General features: G+C 45.3%; 1 protein-coding gene across 3 annotated transcripts in view; it reads left to right on the top strand.

The window, feature by feature from the left end:
* Positions 1-12,420, top strand: part of LOC129835064 (actin filament-associated protein 1-like) — a 119,526-nt gene that overhangs the window by 51,170 nt on the left and 55,936 nt on the right. For all 3 annotated transcript variants that reach the window (XM_055900412.1, XM_055900411.1, XM_055900413.1), the window contains exons 2-3: positions 6,224-6,352; positions 6,869-6,951. In XM_055900412.1, the coding sequence (XP_055756387.1) occupies positions 6,224-6,352; positions 6,869-6,951 (212 nt within the window). The remainder of the gene's footprint in view (positions 1-6,223; positions 6,353-6,868; positions 6,952-12,420) is intronic.

Genomic DNA, 12,420 nt, shown 5'->3' with positions numbered 1-12,420 from the left:
GTGAGCTAATGCAGCCACCGATCTCATCATCTGACAGTACATGGGTTGGGTTCTCCGGGGAAAGGACCCGGAAGCGCGAGTGTTTTTATTGAAGGTTTATTAAAGGTCCGTTGCGTCTCTATGACCGTGATGTGATGTTCACCCTTTTGATCGGGGTGATCGTGGCCTGCAGGCCCGACTCTTGTCTCCACGGAGTTTAGAGGATTGTTAAGGTAGAAATAGGATGTATAGAACTGGCACGATTCCCTACTCTAAATGACAGGGAATCATGTATGTTCTACACACCACATTTCTGTCTGACTTGCTGTGTAATCTACGAAAAGAGTCCCAGGTGAGCTTTTCTGGGTCAAACAGGGGCTCCAGGGAGAGAGTTCCAGGGGCCCAGGGGAGGTAGCGTGTTTCCCCCCGCACTGGGCTTCCTCTCTCTGAGTGTGGGCGTAGGCCGACTGGAGGAAAATGTGCTGACTCAGACCCTGGAGTAAGGCACTCAGTTCACCCCAACGGAGGGAAGGAGGGAGGGAGGGAAGGGGGAAAAGTTCCAATCCAGAGACGAGGGCATACGAAGGAGGGGGGGCACAGTGGGAGGGTCAGCTGGAAGAGCCAGCTGTAGCGTGTGTGTGTGTTGGGGGTTGATATAAGGAGCTGTGTGCAACCAGTGTTGAGCGATGCCCTGTTGTGTGGCGGCGACTGAAGCGAGGAGGGTAACCATGGCGATGCCAGACCATAAACCACCCCAAATTAACGTCACAAACGTCCAACTGCAACATTCTGCCCACAGCGCAACAGATTATGTGGCTGTTCCCTATATCCCACAATGACACTGGATATATTGCATTTGCTGATTTTACCATTGACATTCTGCGGACTAGTAAACTCAACCATACCTGCGCTGCTTACAAACTATGTTTGGTGGTCCATGTCCGCAGTGCATACACTAACCAGCCTGTCATTGGTCCAGGTCTGCAGTATCTTTTGCCCATTGGCTCAGTCAACACACGGATTCTGGGCGGGCTCTATCATCAGAAGTCAAAGTGGAGCAGGCTGCCACTTGATCCGAAGAACACCAGAGCTCCCTCAGAAGCCTGGCTCGAGTTTCTCAAACAGACACGATGTCAGATTACATAGGCTTTATGATCTAGCCTTTATGATCTATGGTCTAGACGACTAGTTGTAGGACACATGTGGGCGTCATACGATAGCTCAATACAGACTGGTTACAGGATGGATAATGACAATGCGCTCTCTAATTTGTGTAAATACACCCACTGGTTTTCCTGTATTCTAAGGGTGAGTTTGGGTTGTGTTTGTAGGCTACACAATGGGGAAAATAAACAATGAGTGTACAAACATATTAAGAACACCTTCCTAGTATTGGGTTGTGGCACTCATTTTGCCCACAGCACAGCCTCAATTCGTCAGGGAATGGATTCCACAAGGTTTCGAAAGCGTTCCACAGGGATGCTGTCCCATGTTGACACCAATGTTTCCCACAGTTGTGTCAAGTTGACTGGATGTCCTTTGGGTGGTGGACCGTTCTTGATTCACGCGGGAAACTGTTGAGAGTGAAAAGCCCAGCAGCGTTGCAATTCTTGACGCAAACTAGTGCTCCTGGCACCTACTACCATACCTGGTTCGAAGGCACTTACATATTTTCTTGACCATTCACCCTCTGAATGGCACACATACACCACGTCTCAATTGTCTCAAAGCTTGAAAATGATTTAACCCGTCTCCTCCCCTTCATCTACACTGATTGGGAGTGGATTTAACAAGTGACATCAATGAGGGATCATAGCTTTCACCTGGATTCACCTGGTCAGTCTGTCATGGAAAGAGAAGGTGTTCTTAATGTTTTGTACTCTCAGCGTAGTTATGTATTGCTATATTTAGTTCCTGTATGCCATTTTAAGTGTGTCTTAATGGAGTAGTACCACATTTTGTTATGGAAAATGCAGGCTATTTAAGGTGAGAGGGAAAAACATCTGGTTTATTTTCTTGTCCTTTGTAGCCGTGTCCTTGTTTGTAGCTGTGTGTATTTGACAGTGTCTGTCTGTCTGTCTCTCATTTACAAATGGTGTCTGTAGCACACCCACCCCTTCTGCTGTGTTTAGTCTGGGGACATGACAGCCTTTCAACTCAGGAACAGCGCCACACACACACACACACACACACACACACACACACACACACACACACACACACACACACACACACACACACACACACACACACACACACACACACACACACACACACACACACACACACACACACACAAAACTAAGAAGGGTTCAGTTGAAGTCGGAAGTTTACATACACCTTAGCCAAATACACTTAAACTCAGTTTTTTCACAATTCCTGACATTTAATCCTAGAAAAAATCCCCTGTCTTAGGTCAGTTAGGATCACCACTTTATTTTAAGAATGTGAAATGTCAGAATAATAGTAGAGTGATTTATTTCAGCTTTTACATACACCCAATTAGTATTTGGTAGCATTGTCTTTAAATTGTTTAACTTGGGTCAAACGTTTCGGGCATCCTTCCGACAGAGCTGGTGTAACTGAGTCAGGTTTGTAGGCCTCCTTGCTCGCACACGCTTTTTCAGTTCTGCCCACAAATTTTCTATGGGATTGAGGTCAGGGCTTTGTGATGGCCACTCCAATACCTTGACTTTGTTGTCCTTAAGCCATTTTTCCACAACTTTGGAAGTATGCTTTGGGTCATTGTCCATTTTGAAGACCAAGCTTCAACTTCCTGACTGATGTATTGAGATGTTGCTTCAATATATCCACATAATTTTCCTGCTTCATGACGCCATCTATTTTGTGAAGTGCACCAGTCCCTCTTGCAGTAAAGCAGCCCCACAACATGATGCTGCCACCCCAGTGCTTCACGGTTGGGATGGTGTTCTTCGGCTTGCAAGCATCCCCCTTTTTCCTCCAAACATAACGATGGTCCTTATGGCCAAACAGTTCTATTTCGTTTTTCATCAGACCAGAGGACATTTCTTCAAAAAGTACGATCTTTGTCCCCATGTGCAGTTGCAAACCGTAGCCTGGCATTTTTATGGCGGTTTTGGAGCAGTGGCTTCTTCCTTGCTGAGCGGCCTTTCAGGTTATGTCGATATAGGACTCGTTTTACTGTGTATATACATACTTTTGTACGTGTTTCCTCCAGCATCTTCACCAGGTCCTTTGCTGTTGTTCTGGGATTGATTTGCATTTTTAGCACCAAAGTACGTTCATCTCTAGGAGACAGAACGTGTCTCCTTCCTGAGCGGTATGACGGCTGCGTGGTCCCATGGTGTTTATACTTGCATACTATTGTTTGTACAGATGAACGTGTACAGGCGTTTGGAAATTGCTCCCAAGAATGAACCAGACTCTTGAAGGTTCACCATTTTTTTCTGAGGTCTTGGCTGATTCCTTTTGATTTTCCCATGATGTCAAGCAAAGAGGCACTGAGTTTGAAGGTAGACCTTGAAATACATCCACAGGTACACCTCCAATTGACTCAAATGATGTCAATTAGATTATCAGAAGCTTTTAAAGTCATGACATCATTTTCTGGGATTTTCCATGCTGTTTAAAAGCACAGTCAACTTAGTGTATGTTATCTTCTGACCCACTGGAATTGTGATACAGTGAATAATAAGTTAAATAATCTGTCTGTAAACAATTGTTGTTAAAATTACTTGTGTCATGCACAAAGTAGATGTCCTACCTGACTTGCCAAAACTTTGTTAACAAGAAATTTGTGGAGTGGTTGAAAAGCTAGTTTTAATGACGCCAACATAAGTGTTTGTTAACTTCCGACTTCAACTGTTCTTGTTTAGTCCTTGGCTATGCCCCACCTCTCTCTAGAATTTAATTTTAAAAAGCTATTTTCACATCAGCAGTTGTGAAAATAGTGCTTATACATGTGAACACAAGACGGGACAATATATGGAATTTGGTTTCATCCGTGTTATCTTTCTAAGCAATAAAATGGAACAGAATGACATATAATCAGGATTGAAACCCAGCCTAAAATCCTCGCTCTCGCTCTAGAAAAGCTATTTTATTTATTACAGTGATTTAAGGAGTAACATTAAAAACAGACTAATAGGACACACCAACATTAGATAACTATACAGAAAATAGCAAAATTATTGAATTAAGTCAATGATGAGAGAATAGTCCGATGAAATTATAATCGAACCTAGAGGTTTTGCCATGAACCAAGAGATATTGAGTTCAAATCTCAAGTGAGGTCATGTTGAATAATAATGACTGTATAAATGGACATGCACAATGTGACCATGTATGTCAACGTGTGTAAAATATTTAAGTTGAAAACGTATGTTGAAAGCAAGGTTTGTGTCTGTGTGTGTACTTTAAGGTACTGCTTAAGTTGTTTTTTGGAGTATCTGTACTTTACATGACTATTTTACATTTTTTTAAACTTTTACTTTTACTCCACTACATTTCTAATGAAATTAATGTATTATTTTACTGGGTGACTTTTACTTGAGTCATTTTCTATTAAGGTATCTTTACTTTTACTCAAGTATGACAATTGGGTACTTTTTCACTACTGGTAACCAGTTGCCCAGCACTTTTTTACCCAAATAAAATGTATAGTTGAATGAGCATATGAGAAGTTTTGTCAAGTTAGAGGTGGGTTTGGGCCAAATATATATTTTTATGTGGAACCAGTTACTTAATAATAATTTGAAGCAACTTCAATTTTGTTGTTGTTGCAGTGTACCAGCAAGAAAGTGGTAAGTAAGGGTCTGTTTGAAAGGGGTTCATATAAACATTGCCTTGTATTTTTTTACAGGAAATATACCAGCACTTTTTGTCTGAAATCGGTATCTGTCTCTCTCCCTCTCTCCCCCCCTCCTCTCTCAAAGGATAATAAGATTACAACAGGAATGTGTGAAACTGCTGTTTGTACAGCTATAGAGAAAGACTCCCAGTCTTCTCCATAGCTGTGAGAGTAAAATATGGATGTGTGTTCTAACCTCGTAAATGTCTCTGGCAGACAACGGTACGCACCAATCTCAATGCCAGACGCACTGATCAAAGGTTTAGGCCACCACTTCCCAAACTGTACATCACTATCATTAATAGAGCTGTCAAGGGGGTCCTTCAGGCTTTTATAGGGCCTACTAGATGTTATATCATCGCAGGTAAAAACAATACGTGCTGTACGTCAATTGAGACTATGCCTAAATCACTCTCTACTGCTGTGTGTTGAACATTCCAAACCGTTTCGTTAGCTGTCAGTCAGATTTCACATGTGGGGGGGGATGCGGATAATTGCATTACCATTTGCAATGACATAATGCATTACTCAATAGGTGTATCACCCTTGAAGTTGCATTGCGTCTCACCGAGTTCAACTGAACTGATTTTAATGGAATCATTCAAAACGCACAAGCATGGCCTGTGAGGAATTATGCCTTTTGCAGGGGTTAAATGATTCAGATAGTTTCATCGCGAGTGTGTGTGTGTTTTCCTGTCATAGCGGGAGGCCTGGGGAATTCTCTACAGAACAAACCACATATAGGACCTCTGATTATATGCTTAGCTAACCAACCATAACTTCTAGGGGCCTGTCCGTGAACGTCCACTATTTAGAGTTCATACGACGTCGTCAGCAATAAAACATGTTGATTATGCAATCCGCTGCAACTGAAAGGGCCGAGCCGTGAAAGATAGAGGTGTGTGTTCCTCATCGACAGAGGAGTTCGGTATTGATGTGCAGAGCCGAACACGCGTATCACCGCCATAACTCGACGTGACGCGACCCATACCCTTTTCTCGCTCCCAGTGAGAGACACACACACCTAAACATCCAGCGATGCCTTTTATATGGGCTGTACCTAGTGTTTGTCTACAAAGAAGGTTCGTGAATGTGTATGTTCCCAGAGCTGCAAATCAACTTTGATGCCAGGGCAGATTCCTCAGGTCTAATGCCAGTGCCAGCCTCGGTTGGGCAACTTTTAATTTACACACAGCTTTGAATACGTCAGTTAGGCTGCGTTTGTTTCCCAAGAGTCTTTGAATGCTGTTGAAACGCTATAGCCTGTGTGTTGACATCGACTTGGTCATAACCGCGTTATTACGTTACGCCTTCGCTGGCCATGAGTACGGTGCGTAATTGCCTGTGTGTTTGCGAGTGTGTGTGTGTGTGCTGTCTGACATTCTATCGTTTGCGTCCTGTGTCTTTCTGCAGCCATGGAGGAGTTGGTGTGTGAGCTGCGTCTGTTCCTGGACCTGCTGGACAGGGAGTATCTGAGTTCTGGGGCCAGGGAGAAGAAGATGCTTATCTCCAACATCCTCCACAGGGTCCTCACCCCTAATGGTCAGAACCTGAACACAACCTCTACACAACCTCACGGTCAGACCTACAACCATCGCATAACCTTTGCACAACCCCACTCATCTCCGACATCCTCCACAGGGTCCTCAACGCTAATGGTCAGAACCTAAACACAACCTCACTGTCAGACCTGCAACCATCACATAACCTTTACACACGACCTCAGTCCGCTCTTTTCCAACATTCTGCATAGGGGTACCCAACGCTAAAGGCCAGAACCACCACCTTCACACACCCTTTGTCCATTTCAACCACATAATCATTACACAACCTCAGTTCAGTTAAGGTCAGACTCCCAACCACCGCACATCAACTATTACACAACTTCAGTCCATTCAGTTCACCTCAATCCCTATTATATGTAAATCTGGTCCATCTTATTGTTTAGAAACATAACATGGATGAAGCCAAACTCCATTTATTGTCCCTTCTTGTGTTTACTTTGCAGTCTTCCACTGTCTCTAAAATCTATTTTCTATCTCTCTCTTTCTCTCTCAGAGCCCTCGTTCAAGTCAGAGATCCACAGCAGCCTCCCGGCCCCCCCTCAGATGCCCCTCCCAGAGATCCCACAACCCTGGCTGGTAAGACAACCTCCCATCACCTCTGACCCCTAACCTCTGACATCACCACCTTTACATCACTTTACCCTTCTCTGACTGGGCATGGTAGTCGACTGACTGGGCATGGTGGTCGACTGACTGGGCATGGTGGTCGACTGACTGGGCATGGTGGTCGACTGACTGGGCAAGGTGGTCGACTGACTGGGCAAGGTGGTCGACTGACTGGGCATGGTGGTCGACTGACTGGGCATGGTGGTCGACTGACTGGGCATGGTGGTCGACTGACTGGGCATGGTGGTCGACTGACTGGGCATGGTGGTCGACTGACTGGGCATGGTGGTCGACTGACTGGGCATGGTGGTCGACTGACTGGGCATGGTGGTCGACTGACTGGGCAAGGTGGTCGACTGACTGGGCAAGGTGGTCGACTGACTGGGCAAGGTGGTCGACTGACTGGGCAAGGTGGTCGACTGACTGGGCAAGGTGGTCGACTGACTGGGCAAGGTGGTCGACTGACTGGGCAAGGTGGTCGACTGACTGGGCATGGTAGTTATTTGTACTGGATCAGATCGCAACACAGCCTATAAACGCGATTGATCGCTTGACGATGTTTATTGTCATTCAAGAGGAAATTCCTTCCACATTCTTCAACCACAAGCAACTTGACACATCGAGCCATGTTGCATGAGCTCAAGCCAGAACGCACGCAGTACTCTGTCCCATGAATGTCACATCCAATCACGTTGGAGGATGTTGTAACCATGTGAAGTGTTTCAGGGCGTTTTTAACAGTCTTGTGTAAATCAGAAGGAAGGGTAGTTCTGAGATCGATATGTTTCTGCTCGCTCACCACCTCCACAACCCCTGGCACTCATCAATAACACATAAGCAGAGTTTAATACATATGGATGTGTGTGTGTGTGCTGTGGCAACAGAATGTGTGTGTCATTTGTCTCCGAGCGGATGTGTCTGATCGTATCCAGGTGTGCCGTGCTATCCCATAAACCCCCTTCACCATCACAATAACACACACCGTGTTCGACAAAGCTGTGGCGAGGAGCGGGTGAGACACGCACACACATCCACACAGCTTTATTTTCTTGACATTTCGGGACTTTTTGGGGAGTACAAATGTTTGACCATTAAAAAAAAATCATATTCTCCCTAAACCTTAACCCTAACCCCTAACCCTTAACCCTCAAAACCTTAACCCAACACTAGAACTGAAAATAGCATTTGAACAAATTCAGGACATTCAGTGGTTTGTTAGGACCTTGGGGTCCTGATGATAAGGTAGGAAAACGAGTACACACACACACACACACACACACACACACACACACACACACACACACACACACACACACACACACACACACACACACACACACACTTCCTTACAGTACAGTTTGTAATTAGAACCATCCTACCTCTGTCCTCCTCTCCTGACCCTAGTGTGTGTCTGGACTCTGGAACTCCTGGCTGCACTTCCCGGAATACTTTGAGGAGGAGGAGAGGGGGTGAGGGAGAGGTTACGGGGTCGTACAGTCTCTTTCTCTCTCTTCCTCTCCCTTTGAAATTACCATTCATTATATTGCAATGCTGACCTCTGGAAAACTGTCCAAGTAGCTGTGTGTTTTTTTTCTCTCCAACCGTCTTTGGTTTCAGTTCACAAACATTGAATCTCCCCCTCCAATGTTCTCTCCCTCTCTCTCTCCCCTGGTAATTCTGTCTCCTCCATTCCTGTAGGTAATAGTGTATGTTAGCGAGGGAGAGAGGGAGGAATAATAAATGTAATAAGAATTGAGACTCAAATCCCATTATTGCACCCCTCCCCCTCAGAACAGCCTCAATTTGTCGCGGCATGTACTCGACAAGGTGTCGAAAGCGTTCCACAAGGATACTGGCCCGTGTTGACTCCAATGCTTCCCACAGTTGTCTCAAGTTGGCTGGATGTTCTTTGGGCGGTGGACCATTCTTGACACACACGGGAAACTGTTGAGCGTGAAAAAAACAGCAGCTTTGCAGTTCTTGACACACTCAAACCGGGGTGCCTGGCACCTACTACCTTACCCCGTTCAAGGGCATGCACATATTTTGTCTTGTCCATTCACCCTCTGAATGGCACACGTAAACAATCCATGTCTCAATTGTCTCAAAGCTTATGAGTAGGTGACATCAATGAGGGATCATATTGTGGCTTTCACCTGGATTTACCTGGTCAGTCTAGTATGTCATGGGAAGAGCAAGTGTTCCTAATGTTTTGTACACTCAGTGCATAGCATTGTGTTGGGTCAGTAGTCCTGAAATGTCTCGAATAAGCATAGTAACATCCTTCAGCAAAGTCATCTAACATGCTAACACAGACCCTCTCAGTCTCTACAGAAGAGCTACGATGGTCACATGGGTGGCATTTAGTTAGGTTCACTTAGCGATTAGCAGAGAAAGAGACTGTTGATAGAGGCAAGGACCGCTGTCGCTAAGAATTGTCATTTGTGCCAGGGCAGTTTACTTTTTATTGACCCTTTCCCCACAGCGCGCACACACCACACACACCACACACACCACACACACCACACACACCACACACACCACACACACCACACACACACACACACACACACACACACACACACACACAGAGGCCCTACTATAATTAGGGGTCAGGAGACCCTTACAGGATATCTGTTAATCAGATAGACAAAGATTGGGTCATTTTATCCCAACCAGCCAAATCAAACTCACTTTGAACCACCCAGTGGGCTTCCCCTCCTGTGTGTGTTCGTGTGTGTGTTAGGGAAAATGTATGAAGGAGTACTGTGTGTGTATGCTCGAGAGAGAGACAGCATATTGGAGGTGTTCATGTGACGATTTCTTCACCACTGCAAACATTTTTGAAACCTGAGGCCTTGAATGAGCTCAACCCCATTTAAGAGTTCCCTTCTCTTGCTCATTCCCACACAGTAGCCCCAGTCTTGTGTGATTCCAGTCTAACACTGTCCTCAGTCAGGAATGCAGGGGTCAATGAAATGGTTGTTCGTCAACACAGTGTCACGACCCTGTCACACTCCTGTTAACACACAGACTGTAGAATAGAGGGTGCTCAGTGCTCGTCTTTACCTCGAGAGTAGATAGATTAGTAAACAAGGGTACAGCCCTGTAGCCTGGTTAAACTAGTGAAACCATTGTTTCACTTGGCCCAGTACAGGTCCCAGTCTGGTTTAACCAGGCTATGGGCTCTTAACTGCAGGACAGGAGTTTTCCTGATCAGGTCACATGGTCAGGGTGTCAGGTAAAACTCAGAGCCGTACTTCCAGGAAATGAACGTCTTGAGGAAAAGATTGTAAAGGGTTAATGTCGGTTGTAGACAGAGTGAGTTCCTTGAGGCTGCTGACAAACAAGGTATGCTCGTTGATTGACAGGACCCTTGAGGGGTGAGGATGGAAACTGTTCCATGCGTACAGAGTGATCTGGATACTTACATCTCTTAGTTTTGTTAGTGGAAGCATAAAATGAACTCAGCAAAAAAAGAAACGTCCTCTCACTGTCAACTGCGTTTATTTTCAGCAAACTTAACACGTGTAAATATTTGTATGATCATAACAAGATTCAACAACTGAGACATAAACTGAACAAGTTCCACAAACATGTGACTAACAGAAATGGAATAATGTGTCCCTGAACAAAGGGGGGGTCAAAATCAAAAGTAACAGTCAGTGTCTGGTGTGGCCACCAGCTGCATTAAGTACTGCAGTGCATCTCCTCCTCGTGGACTGCACCAGATTTGCCAATTCTTGCTGTGAGATGTTGTGCCTACTGGCCTTTGAGTTATGTAATCATATTATAATGCTCACATAAATGTCATGCTGAATATATTTTCATGTCATTGTCACTCAAAAATAATTCAAATTTTCGTAGAACGACAACGCTACAATGCAAATGTCATGTGTAAAATTGTAAAAAAAAAAAAAATGTTTTGGAACTAACCCGCCCTTTGCACTGCACTGCTTTGTAACACCTTTTGCTTCGTCGTTTCGCGGGCTGCTCTGTAATCAAAGTATTCCCATAGTTAGATTCTGCGGCCAGTTTTGTCAACAAGGTCTGATGTTTCCCTTCGAAGGAGCCATGCTTGTCTGCATTTTCTCTCCTTTTTGCCTGCGTCTCAAAAATGTCTCGCACTGTGTCAGCTGCATGCGCGAGCACAGCCTGGCTAGCTACAGCCACTCCTGAGAAGATTCAGTCAAATAACTAGACAGACTCGATCCTCACAGTGCCTATGTGACTCCAGACACGTTTGACAGAAGTACTACAAGTAACAAAATGTTTAATGTTCTTGTATTGGAAAAGTATAGCAGTTTTGGTACACAGTGCAACACTTTCCAACCCTCACCTCATAAATCTGTGTATCAGACAAAGAGGATGAAAGGGGGAGTTTCTTTACTCTTGTACTCCATGTTTCTCACACACACACACACACACACACACACACACACACACACACACACACACACACACACACACACACACACACACACACACACACACACACACACACACACACACACACACACACACACACACACACACACACACACACACACACACACACACACACAGCTGGCCGTGATTAGGCAGTCATAATTGCCACCAGGCGTTCAGATTGACACAGACTGACTGAAACCTCATGGGAAGAGTCCATCCTATCTCTCTCTGTCTCTCTATCTCTCGCTCTCCCTTTTTTCTCTCGGCTACGCTCCCTGTGGTGTTTCAACAGCAGGGTTTCAGTCTACACCTTGACCCTTACCGATAGCCATCACACAGGGGGTTAGGCATGTACATGTGCGTCTATTTGATGTCATTACTTTGAGCCAGATGAATGGCCCAGCCCCAGTTGCTCTCAGATACATTGCATGGAGTGTGGGTTTGAGAGTGGTGCTGCTCGATGTAGGAGAATATGGGGCAAGCCTAGCCAGGCCTGCTGCTGAGACACAAATGAATTCCATCTGTGTTGATGTTGGCGACTGCCCCCCCCCACCCCACACACCTCACCCCCTCCTCTCCCCAAAACAACCCAGCCACCCCCTACACACATTTTCATAGAGAGACACTCAAACACACACATTTTCTCTTTCTTGTTCGCATACACACGCCCAATATACACATATTTGTACGTGGACATACAGAGATACACGACCAAAAGCATGTGGACACCTGCTCGTCCAACATCTCATTCCAAAATCATGGGCATTTAATATGGAGTTGGGCCCCCCCCCCCTTTGCTGCTATAACTGCCTCCACTTTTCTGGGAAGGCTTTCAACTAGATGTTGGAACATTGCTGCGGGGACTTCCATTCAGCCACAATAGCATTAGTGAGGTCGGGCACTGATGTGGGGCGATGAAGCCTGGCTCGCAGTCGGCGTTCCAATTCATCCCAAAGGTATTCAATGGAGTTGAGGTCAGGGCTCTGTACAGGCCAGTCAAGTTCTTCCA

This window comes from Salvelinus fontinalis, chromosome 36, assembly GCF_029448725.1.
Source record: "Salvelinus fontinalis isolate EN_2023a chromosome 36, ASM2944872v1, whole genome shotgun sequence".
NCBI classification, from domain to species: Eukaryota; Metazoa; Chordata; class Actinopteri; order Salmoniformes; family Salmonidae; genus Salvelinus; species Salvelinus fontinalis.
Note: the sequence above shows the minus strand (reverse complement) of the source record. Positions and strands in the feature narration are given on the sequence as shown.